Source organism: Talpa europaea, assembly GCF_964194135.1.
Source record: "Talpa europaea genome assembly, chromosome: 6".
NCBI classification, from domain to species: domain Eukaryota; kingdom Metazoa; phylum Chordata; class Mammalia; order Eulipotyphla; family Talpidae; genus Talpa; species Talpa europaea.
The window spans coordinates 37233145-37251175 of record NC_140072.1 but is presented as its reverse complement, the minus strand read 5'-3'; the positions used below and the strand labels follow the sequence as shown (position 1 = coordinate 37251175).

At 38.1% G+C, this 18031-nt stretch overlaps 1 protein-coding gene across 11 annotated transcripts in view; it reads left to right on the top strand.

Annotated features, from left to right (window-relative positions):
- MAP4K4 (mitogen-activated protein kinase kinase kinase kinase 4) overlaps window positions 1–17642 on the top strand; it is a gene marked incomplete at both ends in the record, with an annotated part of 179468 nt that extends 161826 nt beyond the window's left edge. For 5 of the 11 annotated variants that reach the window (XM_084234427.1, XM_084234426.1, XM_084234429.1 and 2 more), the window contains 11 exons: window positions 416–536; window positions 1593–1784; window positions 3862–3979; window positions 4298–4468; window positions 7109–7252; window positions 9210–9344; window positions 12259–12359; window positions 13711–13860; window positions 14359–14518; window positions 15620–15759; window positions 17559–17642. In XM_084234427.1, the coding sequence (XP_084090553.1) occupies window positions 416–536; window positions 1593–1784; window positions 3862–3979; window positions 4298–4468; window positions 7109–7252; window positions 9210–9344; window positions 12259–12359; window positions 13711–13860; window positions 14359–14518; window positions 15620–15759; window positions 17559–17642 (1516 nt within the window). Of the gene's footprint in view, window positions 1–415; window positions 537–1592; window positions 1785–3861; window positions 3980–4297; window positions 4469–7108; window positions 7253–9209; window positions 9345–12258; window positions 12360–13710; window positions 13885–14358; window positions 14519–15619; window positions 15760–17558 lie in introns of all 11 variants that reach the window. The other 6 variants (XM_084234424.1, XM_084234423.1, XM_084234428.1 and 3 more) reach the window with 2 other exon arrangements.
- Between the last annotated feature and the right edge of the window lie 389 nt (window positions 17643–18031).

Genomic DNA, 18031 nt, shown 5'->3' with positions numbered 1-18031 from the left:
TCCACTTGGAACCAGACAGTTCTTTATAAACCTGTCATGATTCCATGAGTTCCATGAACATTTATTGTTTAGTTATTGTGGGTTTAGCAGCAAACAACCTTTTTTCTTCCTCCTCTTCATTTGTGTGTTGGTGCCCCCGCCCCCAACATCCCAGTGTGTATTTTATTTTTTTAATTAGAGAATGTGATAAAAGGAAAATTTCATTTTTGTTTAACTGCTTAAATTAACCACAAGTATTCATTTAATCATTTGTTCCAAAACTAAGCTGTTAGGAAATTCTTTGCAGGAGAAAAGCTAACCATTTGTTTAACTTGAGAAGAATTAAACCTGTTACTTACAACTTTGATGAAAATCTTGCAGCATATCCTTGATTCATGGGATTATGACCCTTCACTTTTGGATTTTGTCTCCATAGATCATCTCTGAATTTGAGTAATGGTGAAACAGAATCTGTGAAAACTATGATTGTCCATGATGATGTAGAAAGTGAACCAGCCATGACCCCATCCAAGGAGGGCACTCTTATTGTTCGCCAGGTACCTGTGTCTTCTCTCTGATGTTAGAGGCTGAGCTTCTCCTGTAGTCATTAACCCACTTGCTCATTCACTCACTCATGCTGTTTCTACATCATCATCTGTTTTCATGTTAACAAAACCCAGAGGGTAGAGTATTTGGGCTAGGGAGGCAGGTGTGTATTGCATGCTGAAAAGGTAGCTAGCAGTCTTCCACCCCACATTGCTGCTCCTCTGCATGTTTTGCGGCAGCCCTCATTCAAGCACCATGCTGAGTCTCACAGTCTGTGTCTGAGTGATAGAAAAGCCACAGTCCTTCAACAGCTCACAGAGAAAGGAGGCATATCCAAGGCTGCAGCAGACAGCCTTGGTGATTCCGCAGAGAGCTCTGAGCTCTAAGTCAACAGAGTTGCAGTGGGAGAAGAGGAGTCAGGCAGGAGCCACTGAAGAGGATGAGCCTCATTACAGTCACAGGGAGGGTGTCATGGAGGAAAGGGTTGGGTGGTCTTCTTTGTGTTCAAAAATGTTAGTTTATCACTTGTTGAATATTAAATGTATACCACCCAGATGTGTTCAATTTGGATTGTTTTGCAACTGTCTCTTCTTTTCTTAGTTTAGATGTGCTAAAAGGGATATGCTTCTCATATAAATAGAACAGGGCACCAATTTTGGACTTTTCCCTGAGTGTGTTTTATGCTATGGCAATGCATTTGGATAGAAAGCGAAAAAGAACATGACCAGGGGTCAGAGAAGCATCAGGTTACTTTCTAGAGCATTAGACAGAGTTTTAAAAGGAAAAAAGAAAGGCCTAGTGACTTTGGTAATAGTAGTGTGGTAGATGAACCAGATTAAAATAACTTACTGCTAGAGTTCTGTGGCCACCAGATGAGGTATATTGAATTCTGTTGGCTCAGGTTAGGCATTCAGTGAGCAGTTCAGGCTAATTTCTTCCATGTTTTTCCATGATAATTTAACAGAACTAAAAAAGTCACACAGCACTTTAAACAGTCAGTTATCAGTAGGGTCATAGGCAATTTCAGCAGCGCTTGAGCAAGACAAGTATGCCTGTTTTTTCTACAGAGTACAGTTGACCAAAAGCGTGCCAGCCATCATGAGAGCAATGGCTTTGCCGGTCGCATTCACCTCTTGCCAGATCTCTTACAGCAAAGCCATTCCTCCTCCACTTCCTCCACCTCCTCCTCCCCATCCTCCAGCCAGCCGACACCCACCATGTCCCCACAGACACCCCAGGACAAGCTCACTACTAATGAGGTATGTCTCGCACCACAGCTGGCTGCTTTCCTAGGGTTAGATCAGCACTGCCTAGTAGCCTAGTTTGCAGAAGAGACCTTTCCGATGCCCCTCACCCCTTCCTACCCACCCGCTTTCTTCTGTCACCCAACCTTCTCCCCAACCCCCAAGTAACATGTTTCAGATCTGCATACAAATCCCTTAACCCGAGATCAATTTCCCTCCAAACTGCCAGTTCACCATTTACTTTTCTCTAGATAAGTGTAGTTGCATGGCTTTCTTTATTCAGTTTACTTTTTAAAAGTCTAAATAAAATTATTGCTGTGTTCTCAGATCCATTATGTATTTGGCATGAAATTCTTATAGCATTTGTGGAATCTGTCTATTTCATTCTCTTTATTCAATAAATAAAGTACAGGTAAATTCGGTTAAGCAGGCTTGGCCTTATCTGGACAAACTTGTTACCCTGTACAAGAATCACCATCAAAAGGGACTGGCTCAGTTTTATTGTTTGTTTTCATTTGGGGTTTGCGGGTGGTGTTGGTTGGTTAATCTTAATTTGTTTTCATCCATTCTGTTAAAAGGATTTCTTTCCTTGAAATTCAGCATGGCTCAGTTTGAGAAGAGGGCAAATGCTTTTTGGGGAAACCTAGAAATTAGGTCTAAGTGGGCTTTTAATTTAAAATTTTGAATGGGAAATCCTGTGTGCTTGTTTGAAGGCTTGGCTTTGGTGCTCATTCTGGGTGCTGGTAGGTGATTCTTTGCTCTTTGGAACAGGGTCATGCCCCAGTGCAGCTACAGAGTCAACATTGAGCACCCTGTACTTAAATGAATGATTGATTTGATTTTGTGGGAAGTTTGGTTTAATGCTTTTGTGTATCAGTTGAGGGGGGTGAAAGTGGCATATAGCTTCAGCCTGTCTTGTCAGTGTAAACACTTAACTGCTGGCCCTTCTCTCCTCCTCCCATTTTGGTTCCCTTGTTAGAAAGAATCAGAATAATTCTCCCTTATGAGCAGGGCAAGTCAGCGGTTTCACAGTAGGCATCAGATTAGCCATCAGCTGGTTTGACCACTGATCATGGAACAGGGTAGGAATCCTGCAGGCAGGCAGCTATGTCGGGTGGGAGAGGAGAGCTGGGTATTCAGGAGAATTGGGGCACTAGCACTTGGGGTGTCTTTGCTGAACACAGGGAGCCAACAGTTCAGGAGCAAAGCACTTGAGCAGAGACGTTCTTTTCTCTCCAGTGACATAGCCCACCTACACTCACATCCTTCTTTATATTTATATTTAAACTTTGCTCCATTTTGCGCTAATGTACAATATTTTACAATAACCCTTAACTCACTAAATTGGCAAGTTTATTTTTCTGTTTGTTTTGTTTTTAATTGTCATTACATTTCCACTTAACAATTTGTTTCACTTTCTTTGTGTTTTGTTTTGTTGTTGGGTTTTTTTTTTATTGTTGTTTTCATTTTTTTGGTCTTAAGTTACATTATTAGCCAAAACACTAGTATTCCTAAAAGATCAAAAGGATATGCCTTATTTTGTCATGTGCACATTTCACTTATGATAACCCAGTTTGATACAGGCTTAATGATGATCACTGGGAGCCAACGTGTCTGTAGCTTTCTGGCAAGAGGCTTTCTTTAAAACAAATAATATAAAAGTAACATTTGCCAATATTCCAGCAATGTTTAATTAGATTTGGGGGGAGGGAAGGGAAATAAATACAAAAACGTATGAATTGAAATCCAAACATTTCAGACTCCTCTAGGAATTTTCATTATAATTATTTAAAAAAAAAAACACGTAGGAGCGTTAAGTATAAATTTTATTGATAACTGAGTGTTCCTATCTTAGATGAGCAATATTTCTGTAAAGAGATATAGCTCTTTCAGGGGTTTCAGGTTAAGTAGCGTATTGTTGGGGGTGTATCGTACACATGCAGGGGCACCCTCAAGACCATTTTTGGGTAATGATGCAAGAGGGCTTAGGGCTTGTTATTGGGAAACAGTGCAGTTTAGAAGTGGGTTGAAATGTTTTATGTTAATTTTTCCAATGTCATTTGTATTAATAAAATTGAAATTTACATTGCAGACTCAGTCCGCTAGTAGCACACTCCAGAAACACAAATCTTCCTCCTCCTTTACACCTTTTATAGACCCCAGATTACTACAGATTTCTCCATCTAGTGGGACAACAGTGACTTCTGTGGGTAAGTAAAGTAGCAACAAAAAATAGCTGACAATCAGGACTGGGTCACTTTACACTGCTCTTTTATAGTGGCTCAGGCATGGCCCTGTAGTTTGCAGGCGCAGACCTCGGAGACAGAAACACCATCCTGCTTGCATTGCCTTATTTGCAATGAGCTGCATAGTCAATTTCCTTTTTCCATATACATTTCTTACAAATTTCTTTTCCTCGACAAAGTGCTGGTTATGACATGAATATTTACTTGTGGCTCTATATAGAGTAGGGAGGGAGGCAAACACAGTGTGTGTAAGAAAATAATTTCAAGTGTACTTTGTTTTAGTGGGATTTTCCTGTGATGGAATGAGACCAGAAGCCATTAGGCAAGATCCTACCCGGAAGGGCTCAGTGGTCAATGTGAATCCCACCAATACTAGGCCACAGAGTGATACCCCTGAGATTCGCAAATACAAGAAGAGGTTTAATTCTGAGATTCTGTGTGCTGCCTTATGGGGTAGGTATCTACTGCTACTTTGATCCTTTAATTTTCAATCTGAAGAATGAACTGGTCTTTTAGTGAAATATTATCTTGGATAGTTTGGGGATATTTTGAAGAGTTCTGTCTTATCTTTGACAGATAAGTTGGAAGACTTCTGTCATACCCATTCTTGTAACTTCTGTTGTAGAGTCATACATCTGGATACATATATGTGACTGACTTGTTTCAGCCATCAGGTATTGAAAAGAATGACTTATCTCCATTTCTTTGCATAAAGAAGAAAAGTAAAAAAAAAAAACAAGAAAAATGTTTGATTTGGTCCATATTTATAGGGAGAAATTTGTTAAAATACTTTTTTGTTAAATTACTTTTCTTTAAATGTTTTGACCTTTTTTCCTTGCTCTTTGTGACTTGGGCCTTAACATCTACACAGAATTTTTATAAGCAAACTGCCACTGGTAAGTAGTCTGCAGAAGAAACTATTGAGCTGACTTTACCTGTGAATACCTGTGGTATTTGTATAGCACCTTCAAAACTCAAGGCACCATGACAGGGTGTTGGAGAGTTTGCCACGCACATCACTCTGCCATCTCAACCTTATAAAACTTGCCTCTGTCTCACCCTTTCCTTACTGTGAGACAAATCCTGCTCTTGGCCTTATCTTGTCTTCCAGCCCCCACCCTAAACCCTGAAACTGACTTTTTAACAAGCAGCCTGCTTTTACTCAGAAAAGTGTCTTACCCCCTTGCAAGGATAAGTGGATGGAAGCATACTGTCCATTGACTGCAGTCCAGGCACGACTGCCTCTATACTTCATTCCTTAAATGTTGATGACAGCTTCTGTGTCCCCTCCAGGGGCTGGGTCAGTTCTCTCCTCACCCACATTTGCTACCCACCTGACCTGCTCCTTCCTTGGGAAGATGATGGAGACTGACACATGGTATCATGCTAATTTTCTGAATCTCAAAATGTTCCTCATTGCTGTCTTTGAAGAAGGGGCCTACAAGATTTCCTCCTCCACCTTCTGGACTTTTTTTTTTTAAGGTTAAGATTTTAGGATCTCCTTGGTTTAGTGGGTTGAGTGCTGCGCTGTGAGGCTGTCCTCAGCTTCTGTAACGCCGGTTCGATTCCTGGCTGGCCAGGGAGATACCCACATGGTGTGGCAGACTTCTCCTGTCATGCCTGCTGCTCCCCTTAGCAGTGCTTTTAGGTGTCTGCCTGTTCTGCTTCCCGCAGTGTCTCTGGTGAATTCTCTCACCCTCCGCGTCTCTTGCCTGTACCCCAGTGCTTATATAAATAAATCTTAAAAAAAAAAAGATTAATTTTATTCATCTATTTTTAAAATTGAGTTAACAGAGGTTTGACACTATAGTGACTTAGATACAGGTTCACACCTTTTCATGTGCATGTTCCCACATTCATTGCCAAGGCATCCTAGTCGTTCACCTTCTGGACTTTTGCACTCTCTCTTATCCCTTTCTGAAACCCCAGTTTGGCCTCTCCTAGAGGTTTTGAAAAAGTGTCTTTACCTCTTGCAGACTCACCTGCCTTCTCTTTATGCCTTGAGATCTGGACTTCTGTCCTTGTCACTACTAAGTATTTTAAAGGCCTTAATGATCATCAACCTTAAAACACAACAAAACTAAACAAAAATCATCTAGATAAAGGTGTAATAGTGGCCACTTGGGGAATTTATTGGAATCAAATGAAAGTCGCTGGCAGTCTTGTCTTGGCATCTTTCTGTTGGTCAGTGAATGTCACTTGGAGCCATTTTAGGGAGTTGAGTTCGTTTTCATTCAGAGTGAAGACCCACTTTTATAGGGTCTTTATATCACCAAAATGAGTATATTATATTCAGTGTGGGAAGGATGTTAAATATGTTAATTCTTTCAGAATTGGTATGGTAACTTTTATCCAGAATATTTGTGCTTGCTACCAGTCTTATTTTTGTTTCCCTGTAATATCCTGCAAAGTTTTGGTACCTATTCTGTGTGTTGTTAATTGGTTTTTGAACTAAAATCCTTCCTTTTCCTAATTAACTTTTTCAATACTTCTAAGGAAAATCAGAGTATATTGAGACCATTTTTTTTAAACACAGTAAAACTGTATTGTGTTAAAAGAAGAGATAGGGAAATGAAGTTGAAATTTGTTTCTGTAAATCAGTGTATATGAGCTGCTCCTTGAGTAGGGGCCCATCAGTGGTGGGTGGACTGAAATAATCATAAACCTTTAAGGACATATGAAGAATGTATATATCTCATGCCAGAAGTTTGCCAATGAAAATTAAGGGAAATAAAGGAAGCATGAAGACATAATCAGACTTTGTTCAGGTGTCTAATATGGCTGATAGAGCTGTGTAGAATCTGTAATGCCAAGGAGATGGTAAACTCTGGGAACAGAGGAAGAATTGGAAAGTGGTCGATTGTCAAAAAAACAGAGTTGTTGAAGCTTCTATCCCTCCTTGTATTCTGTTTTATATTTAAGTAAATGTTTTTCTTTCACTCCTCTAACCACTGACTATTCTAAGCATTTCTTTTCTGGGGATGTTAAGGAAACCACTCTGTCAGATAGGTGTTGTTAATTCTTTTTTATACAACCAGGCTATTTGGCATAAACACAGCATAAAATTTAGGCTTTTCTGTGTCCTTGAAATAGGAGTGAATTTGTTAGTGGGTACGGAGAGTGGCCTGATGCTGCTGGACAGAAGTGGCCAAGGGAAGGTATATCCTCTGATCAATAGACGACGATTTCAACAAATGGATGTCCTTGAAGGATTGAATGTCTTGGTGACAATATCTGGTAAGTATGTGGTAAGACAAGATGCATAAGCCTTTTAAAAACATAGTGCTCTGGGCATTCAGTTTCAGTTAGCTCACTCTCTGAAATAATGGGTAAATTAGATAAAAGCATTGTGTAATTTTACAATAATGAGATAGGAGACTGTTTCATATATGACTCACATGTGCACACTTACCCTGTGACTCCTTCAAAGAGCATTCTTGAAAAGCACAGGAATGTGTACTTTCTAATTAAATGACATCTCCCACATTCAGCTTCTCCAGTGTGTAGGGTTGTGTGCACTTCCTTCCAATGGCTTTTCCTGATGTCACTAAATATTTTATATAAATTTCTTTTTTAAAAGAGTGTTTTTCTTAGTATTAATTGTGTTCATTGTAGAAAGAAACTACTACAGAAAAGCAAGTAGGAGAAATAAAAAGTAAAATCATCCAAAAGAGTATCTAAATTGTTAAGATTTTGATTAAGGTTACATGAATCCATAGATCAAGTTGCGTAGAACTGTCATCTTAAATATTGAGTCTTATCCATGGCTTTCTTCATTTATTTAGATTTCCTTCTTCACACTTCTGTAGTTTTCATGATAGAGCTCTTATATAAGGGTATTTTGTTAGATTTATAATGATCTCAGATGTATTTTAAATTCCCATTTGCTGTTGCAAGTATATAGGAAGGTGGTTGACTTGTATATTAACATTGCATCTTGCAAGCTTAGGATAATCATTTAATAGTTTCAGAAACTTATTTCCTTTCTGCCAACAAATTTTTCATGCCTTTGTAAACAAAACATGGTTTTATTCCTTCTTGCCCAATTTGTATACCTTTTATTTTCCTTTTCTTGCCTTACTGCATTGGCTAGGACTTCCATATGAAGTTTAATAGGAGTGCTGAGAGAGGACATCCTTTCTTGTTCCTGATCTTAGGAGGGAAGTATTAGTTTCTCATCATTAAATATAATATTAGCTCTAAGTTTTCTGTAGATGTTCTTTATCAAAATGAGGTAGTTCCCTTCTATTACTATTTCCTGTGGGTGTTTATCATGAATTGGGTATTGGATTTTGTTGCATGCTTTTTTTTCATCTATTGATACATGATTTTTCTATTTCAGCTTGTTGGTGTGATCTGACTTTTTTTGCTCAACATTTTTTTCTGTTGCTTACAGCTGTGGTTTTTCCTCTTTGTCTCTATGTATGCCATAATTTATTTACTCATTCTATTGATGATAGTCATTTGTGGTGTTTCCTACTTTGGTATATTACAAACTATGCTGCTATGAACATGCTACTCATGTATTTGGTATTGTCACTCCTCAGTTCTAGACATTCTGGTAAATGTATGAAATTATATGCCATTTTGGTTTTAATATGCATTCATATATAAAAGTACCTTTTTATATATCTGTGAAATAATGTCTTTTGCCTTTTCTAGTTGCTTGCCCAGTTTTTCTATTGGCTTGTCTTTCTAGTTGATTTGTAGACATTCTGTATTCCAGATGTGAATCTTTTGTCAACTCTGTAAGTTGCTCACATACTCAGTTTATGGCTTGCCTTTTGTTGGATTTGAGTCACTGCATTGGATGATTTATTTAAGCCTTCAGATACTATCAAATGGAACATACTAGCTACACTGGAGGGCTTTGAGAATCAAGTGACATAATACATATGAATGCATCTTATACGCTCTGTTGATTGTGTTAATTGTTGCAGATACTTGTATTACTTTGTGTGAGTTCTTTATTCTTTTAACTGTCTCCTTCTAACTCAGACTTAAACCTGGTGGTAATTGTGTAAAGGCTTCAAAAGTCTATCAGAATAGTTTCAGTTAAGTTTCTAGTAAAACCTTGTTACAAAATGACTCCTGGAGGATGATGCTGTTTACTTAAGTTTATTGTGATTATTATTATCAGTGATGATAACTTCTTCAGAATATAAGTGCAAAATATTTGTATATGTTTTGCTAGGCAAAAAGGATAAGTTACGTGTCTACTATTTGTCCTGGTTAAGAAATAAAATACTTCACAATGATCCAGAAGTTGAGAAGAAGCAGGGATGGACAACTGTAGGGGATTTGGAAGGATGTGTACACTATAAAGTTGGTAAGTTCCAGGAGGGTCAGAGGGGTTTTTTTCCCCCCCCCGTGGTTTAATTACCATCCCATTTAAAATCACCATATTCTTTGAAACTTTTAGTGATAAACTTCTTTCTGATATTTGTTACTAATTTTTGCTGTTTTATTTCTAAGCCATCTAAGTGTGACATGCTGCTCCCTCTGTCCACTGTCTCATCCACGTAGTTAATCTGTCCGACCCAGTCTGTATTCTTTGTAAGATGTGCTTCTAGATAAATAGGGAAGACTTGCCAGACAAAAGCCAGTACATTTGTATTCTGTCTTTGAACTCTAAGCTTATTCTCCTGTTAGAGGACTATGGATCTTTGGCAATCATTGGTAGAACCTCTTAGAATTTGATCCCAAAAGCTATAACTTGTTATTTTGAGTTCAGTGCACTGTGCAAGATACTGTACTTTTGCTAACAAATGAATTTAGCTGGTCAATGTTTTTTTTTCTTCTCGACACGCATGCAGTAGTTCTCAGGAAATAGGAATTCACAAGAACAAAACCCAAACAAATTTCATTATTAATTTTTAAAAAGATTTATTTATACAAGAACGAGGGTATAGGCCAGATGCGCGGGAGGGTGAGAGGATTTACCAGAGACAGAGTGGGGAACAGAACAGGCAGACTGACGAAATACACTGCTGAGGAGAGCAGCGGGCGTGACAGGAGAGGTCTGCCGTGCCATGTGGGACCCTCACCGGCTGGCCAGGATTGAACCGGCTCTGCAGAGGCTGCGGACAGCTTCACATGAAGTGCTGCGCTTAACCGCCTGCGCCACCAGAGGAGGCCCACAAATTTCATTGTTAAAAAAAAAACAAAATACTGGTACTAACATTGGAAATAATGGTGAAATAATGGACCTTAGCCGAACTAAATTTATGGGAGAGGTGATATATTCTAATAAATTTGAAATGCGAAGTTGAGAAGGTTACAGATGGTCTGCAGGTACCTAAGGCTGATAACATAAGGGACCTATTGAATGTTGATTTTGATGATATATGTCTTCTTTATTTGTGTAGTTATATCCTGTAGTCAGTTCCTCTGCTCCCAGAGATTACAAACATTATCATCCTTGTCTTGTTTCTGCAGTCTGTCCAGAACTCGCAGCTCATTGGTTAATAATGATTGCAGAAGTCACTCCAGTATTTGGAATGATTCTGAGTGATAATGGAAAGTTAGTACTATCCTTGGTATAAATTTTGAAATTAGACTTTTCTGTGTTGTGTTTTTGTGAATTATTTTTATTCACTGGGGTATAATTAAAATTGTCTAAGTTTAAGTTTAATGAAACAGCTTATAATGGCTGAAATGTACATGAATAGATTATCCCTACAGGGATTGCTAGAGGCAGATGTGTTAGAGTTTGCTGAGCTTTTCATAAAAACAAAACAATCCTAAGACCTGTTAGAATGAATCATAAGCATTTTCTGGGGATAAAAGTGTGTAGTACTCTTCATTATCTTTATACTCTTAGGAAATTATTTTTAGTTCATCAAGACTAGTGCTGTGTTATAAGACTTACCATCAAGAATAGGGCAGCTATTTGGCAGCTATTCTATTTAACATGAAATAAATTTTAAAATTTAGTTTTTCACTGGCCCTAGTACATTTTGTGTGCCCAATAGCCACATTTAACTAGTGTCTATCATATTAGCAGTAAAGATATAAAACCTTCCCATCATTGCAGAAAATTCTATTAAACAGCATTTGGATACACTTTTATAATCCTTTAACATCTTAATGTCATTTATTTATTTGAACAATGAAAATATGTGGAACTTAACAAGAAGGGTTAACAAACCATCTCTCATGCACAAAGAAAGAATCAGGTGGGCCTCCCTGGTGGCGCAGCGGTTGAGCTCTGGGTTGCAAAGCTACCTGCAGCCTCTGCAGCGCTGGTTGGATCCCCGGCCACCGGGTGAGGGTCCCACATGGCGCACAGAACTCTCCTGCTGCCCGCTGCTCCCCTCAGCAGTGTACTTCGTCAGTCTGCCTGCTCTGCTCTCCGCTCTGACTCTGGTGAATTCTCTCACCCTCCCGCGCTTCTGACTGTACCCAGCGCGTGTATAAATAAATAAATAAATCTTTTAAAAAAATTTTAAAAAGTAAGATCTTAAAAAAAAGAATGAATCAGGTAATAGGGTGATATTTGATAGCTTATAAAGGTAACAGTGGGTGTGTACTAGAGCAGTAAGTCATGTGTGATCAGAGCTCCTCAGAGTGTCTTAAAAATAGCAGTGTCTAGCTGTGAAACCAAACCTGTGAAAAAGGAGGCAGTTTATTTTTTGTACAGTTGAAGAGAGAATTTCTTTACTACTGTTCTTTTGGTACAGAACTTTAGGTAGAATCCTAGCAATTACTGCCTCTATAAATCTGCAGGTGGTTTGACGTGGTACTGGGTCTTGCATATAGAATAGTTAAAATTCAAATTCGGTAAATAGGATTTTGATACAGCTCTCTGTGTTCCTCAATCCGCAAGCCACATCCAAGACTTGTGAAAGCCACACACAAGGTTTGGGAACCTCCTGACTGACTAATCACATCATTATCTTTATGAAATAATACTGAGACCTGGCTTTTAGATGGTATGCCTAGGATGTTGTGTCCTTGATTATTAAGTCCTTGCAGTAAGAATGAGAAACACCAGTGAGAGTGCTCAATAATAACCAGTGTATTGGAATCCAATACAACATGAAATAAGATGGGAACAGTGTGGATTTATCCATTAAAGTAGAAAAAAGAAAACTGGCAGGCATAATCTTTCTTGACATAATCCCTGTTGCTTCAGATGAATCATAGGAAGGTATATTTACGAAGATTACAGAAGACAGTTAAAAGAATTCAGAGTTCCATACTGACCTGTCCTTCTTGTGTTTGTGTTTGTTTTTCTTCAGTAAAATATGAAAGAATCAAATTTCTGGTGATAGCTTTGAAGAGTTCTGTGGAAGTCTATGCGTGGGCACCTAAGCCGTATCACAAATTTATGGCCTTTAAGGTAAGAATGTCAAATGCAGTTAAAAGTAGCATCAATTATTCATGCTATGTATGACCAAGTGCCTGGGAATAAGTTTTAAAATCTGAAACCATTAAAACTGATCATTTGAAAGTTTTATACTAATACAGTGTATAACATTGTAAGAGACCAATTTGTCATGTAATAAACCTAGCTTTCTGCGCTCCCAGCCCACACGGTGAGGTGAGAGCTGAATTTGAACAGACATTTTGATCAACCCGTCAATACAGTAACATAGGAAGAAATAAGACAATATCACCTCCATTTAAAAAGCAGACCTTTACCTTCTACCTCAAGCCATAGATGCGCATAAAAAGTAAACAATAAAGTATCCAACTGTAGGCAGTTTTAAGTTGGTGTATAAATTTTCATAGGGTAAGTAATAATGTTCTAGATACAAATTTATGAAATTCTTAATTTAAATATTACATAAATATTATAAATAACATCATTTCTGATTTGTAATATAATAGTAAAAAAACTCCTCCTGAGACTCTTAGTGCAATGCAAGAAATTAAGAATTTTTTTCAAAATGGTTATTTTGAAAATATTTTTGATGCATTTTATCAAGGGTAAGCTTCAGTTATTTGGAAAAAATACATATTTAGATTACTTATTACTTGATTCCATAGTAAAGCAGGATTAATAGACTTAACCATAGTTGCTTAAAAAAATGAATACCTGTGATATTACTAAAAGTAATTGGTTGTAAAGTTTACACTTATTTTCTGAGATCTGGTCTTAACGTGCTTTGTATACTATAATTGTTACTTTTATAAATCTCTTGTTCAAATTTCTCTTCAAGAGCTGTAGGTTGGTATTAATGAAGAACTGAGGCCATCCAGTGTGCTGTAGGCTGTTAGAGTGTCTTAAACTTGTTCATTACTGTATTTCTGTAGTCAGAAAATTAAAGTAGATGTCTTTATAACTCAAATAATTTATGTCTGTGGTGACCATAGCAATAAAATTCTCAATATAACTCCTCAACTCCTCCTCTATCTTCACTGTCTGCATTTGAAGAGTTGAAAAATACAGAAATTTGTTATTTCCCTCTAGGTGTTTTTCTTACCAAGGCATAGATAGTAATAGAGCAGAATTCTTGGGCTTTGTAAGGGAGATTTGGGACCTGCCTTCTGGAAGAAGTGTGTTCCAGATGTTAATAGACAGAAGCATAGTAGGTTAGAGACCCCATGAGTATTTTTGCATAAGGTTATTGCGATGGGTGGCTTATTAATTGAATAACTGAGTAACTCGAGTCTTGCTTCCCTCGTTCGAACTATTAGAAATAAGTTCGTCTTTATCTTACTGCTGCTTTTTGGTTACTTCTTTTTAGTCATTTGGAGAATTGGTACATAAACCTTTATTGGTGGATCTCACTGTTGAGGAAGGCCAGAGGTTGAAAGTGATCTATGGATCTTGTGCTGGATTCCATGCTGTTGATGTGGATTCAGGATCAGTCTATGACATTTATCTACCAACACACGTAAGAAAGAACCCACACTCTATGGTTGGTTGACTGACTTCGTTTTGTTCTGACTTTTTTCTATACTCTGCTTAGTGAACTAACATAAGCAGGGATTCCTTCCTACTGCCCCTTCGTGTGGGGGTGAGTATTTCAATGATGTGCCATTTTCAGTAGTTGCATGGAGAGTGGAAATCCACTCTTCTTGCTATGTGAAGCCCTCTTGAAAGCTTCTTACCCCTGCCTTGACTAACATGGGATGGATTTGGGGCATTTGCCAGCAGGTGAGAACATCCTGAGTTTGGGAGTAGTTTGAGGAAATAATTTCTTAAAGGGAAAAATCCAGCTAGATTTCAAGGACCTCAAAATGTGAATCAGTGGACTCTGTAAGGGGGGTGTGTGTATCCCATGAGTTTCCCAAAATGTTGTCCTGTTGCTCCATTTATCATTAGGGATGTGAACCAGTGAATTCACCAAGAATAGCCACAAACATACGCCCCTGTACTTTGTCCTCTTTAGATTCAATGTAGCATCAAACCCCATGCAATCATCATCCTCCCCAACACAGACGGAATGGAGCTTCTGGTGTGCTATGAAGATGAAGGGGTTTATGTGAATACCTATGGAAGGATCACCAAAGACGTGGTTCTGCAGTGGGGAGAGATGCCAACATCTGTAGGTAGGTCTTTCTCCCAGGAACAGGCAGCATTTGTTAAGGTGGAGCCTACCCTAAAAGTGCATTTATTTATCATGCTGACTTCTCAGACTTTTTGACCATTAACAGAGGGGTTGGCAATAGATGATGGGACGTTAGATTGTAAATGATGGGACTAGTCATAGTCTATTTTAGGACAAAAAATTCAAGCAATTATTAATACTTTTAAAACTAATTCATGGAGAGGTGGGGAAAGGAGGAATTGGGGTCAAAATAAGGGGGTTGCAATTGTATGGGGAATATAAAAATAAAATTAAAAATAAAAACAACCTCCCTTAAGTGAATCTAGGCCTTAACCAAGATTTGATAGAATTCTTTATCTTAAATTCTTTGAGGGATGAAGAGGATAAAATAAAGGAATAAAATAGTTTTAAAATGTTACTATAAATTATTGATGATACCTACTGAGATAATGGGTAGAATAATCATACTCGTAAAATACGTATTGAACTTTATTTTCTTTAAATGGGAATTGTATGTAGAAGATATTTAATAAATATATGCAGAAGAGGCAAAAAAATAAACTAATTCATAATCCTTCATTTAATCCTTAGGACATAGGGAAAAAATGTTTTTGTTGACTGATTTATGTAAAGTAAAGGGAGACAGAGAAAGGTAGGTGACTTCCTCTCGACAAGTGGCAGAGCCAGAACCAGAAATATACAGCCTCTTTATCTTCTGGTGTGCACTCAAGACTGGTAGCTGAAATTTTCACAGCTTTGAAGTTTTTAATCAACTATTTTGGTTTTATTGCAGTTAAGTCACTGTTTCTGGCTTCTCATCATTTCTTATTCCTACCTTCCCTCTTGGCTGGTTTGATGAAAATATGAGCCCTGAGCCAGAAGCTCAGTAGGCCATTGCTCAAGAAAGGCATGAAATGCCTTGGGGAAACTAATATTTCAACCATTGATTCAAATACCACTTTTGAGGATAGACCAAAGGGTTACAAAGGCTAAGTTCCAGAAAAACAAAAGTCCTTAAATGCTGAATGTTGATTGGTGTGTTAGTCACTTAGCAGCATCTTCTCCTGGCTTTCTAATGATATGTGTTTTTCTCCTCAAACAGCATATATTCGGTCCAATCAGACGATGGGCTGGGGGGAAAAGGCTATAGAGATCCGATCTGTGGAAACTGGTCACTTGGACGGTGTGTTTATGCACAAAAGGGCTCAAAGACTAAAATTCTTATGTGAAAGAAATGACAAGGTAATGGTGTCCTTATAGAAAACTTCTTTTCCGTTACTGTTATCATTGAACAGTGATTTATTTCCCATGGAATTTGTTTGAAGTCTTTCCTTGGGTCCTGATAGATTGGGAAGTTGAACTAACTCATCAAGTAAACTTTTTTGTGTGGGATTGGGTTATATTTTATTTTGGTTTTGCTATGAGGAGATACAGATATTTATCTCTGCAGAAATCATCATACATTGTGGGGTTTTAAATTTTTTTTTTTTAACTCTAGTACAAAACCTGTCTAGGCTGTGTTTCATTTAGCCACAGGAAAGATTAAAGCTACCAATTTAGATGGATTTGATTGTGATTAGAAGGAACCTACTGTACAAATTTGATAGGGTAAAAGGTTCCTCTCCCCTGATGTGTGTCAGAAGGATAGACCTTGTTAGATTGCCTTGTGAAATAACTTAGTAATTTCACAGATCAGAAATGTTTAATAATGTAAATTATTTTATACCCAAGCAAAAACCCCTAGGCTGCCGAAACCCCTAGGCATCAAAGCCCCAGTTAAAACCTTTCTTTTTCAAAACTGCCCATATTGATACCTTCTTCAGGCCCGCCTACTACATTGATTTTAGACTCTTTATTTTAGACTCTTCCCCAAGAATCCCTCCCATATACAGCCTTGGAGTGGAATAGATATCCAAGGATGCTAACTCATCCTGGCCTGCTTTGGGAAGGTCATAAGGGTTGAAACAGATCTTTACCAAGCCACCTTGCTCTGTCTCTTGTCTACCTGGATAGAAAGAAATCTGGCTCCCTGAAGCAGCCCTCTGTATGTTAAAAGCATTCCCTTTGGGAACATTTCCATGACTTCATATTAAAATAAATTAAACATCTTAACAGCTAACCCACCGGCTGACTTCTCAGATTAAAGTTAAAAATTTTACATAGCAAAAAAGAGCTGTAGCTCTCTCCTTGGCTGCTGGTCCTCCTACCTGCCCAACTCCTGCCTGCCCAACTGTATACTCAGCAGAAAAGCCATATCACCAACCTGCTTTCTCCTGCAATTTTTTAACGTAGTTTATATTTTTACCTTGAAATACGATGCAGCCTCAGGCCTAATCCAGCTTTTGCTGGCTTTTTCAGCTTATGTTTATTATACCTATACCCCAGTATCCACTGTAATAAACTCCACCTTGAATTTCTTTACTACTTCCAAACAACCTAATACAAACCATTATTTTTCTTAGTATGTTTAATATAACTATACCTAGAATATTCTTTGAATTTTAGGCACTTAAATATTCTTACTCATGTCCTTTCAGGTTTATTACTAAACAGAGCTAAAATAAATGATTTTACTTTGACTGTAGAATGTAAAATAACTAATTTATTTTAGCTTCATTTTTAAAAAGAGAAAAATTCACTTACTGAGGAGTCCTTCCCATTGCTCACTGAGATTTGCAAAGACATTTGTATTTTAAAAGGTTTTAGTAATAAAGATAAGAAAACCCCATTTCAGAAATGTCAGGGTTTTTTTTTCTTTTGGGGCCTCACAATATAACTGTATAAGGCATTATCAGACTAATAACTTTTTAGTTCTAATGAGACTATAGATGGTCATTCTTTGTAAATGATAGATTGACATCATCCCAGATTTACTTTTGAAAGGACCTTTGGGATTTTAAGCTATCTGCATTTGGAGGTAATTGAGGTAGTTGGTAGCTCTTGATTACCTGCCTACGGACCAAAGGAAGCCTTGCTCCCCACAAACTGTGTTGTGTTTTCATGATAAATACCTATCCTCCTTTTTTTCCTTTCTTTTGCAGGTATTTTTTGCCTCTGTTCGGTCTGGTGGCAGCAGTCAGGTTTATTTCATGACATTAGGCAGGACTTCTCTCCTGAGCTGGTAGAAGGAGTGCCATGAGAATTCTGGCCCCAAGAGTCTTCGAGATCCTGAGAACTGGGAATTCCTTGCAACTGGAGCTCAGAACTGCACCGGTGCAGTCCTGGACAGCTGTGCGCAGACATCACGTGGGGGGTTCCTTTTCTCCTTCCAACTTCCTGCTCCTCTCCTAGCAGTTTATCCCCATTCTCTTCTTTTCCTTACTCAAAAATAAATCAAGGCTGCAATGCAGCTGGTGCTGTTCAGATTCTACCATCAGGTGCTAATAAGTGTTTGGGATCAAGACCAGAAAGCAAACACCTTTCCTTCAGCTCCAGAATTCCTTGTCTCTGAATGACTCTGTCTTATGGGTATCTGAGGTAGAAACTATGAACATGCTGTTGGTTTTATTGAAAG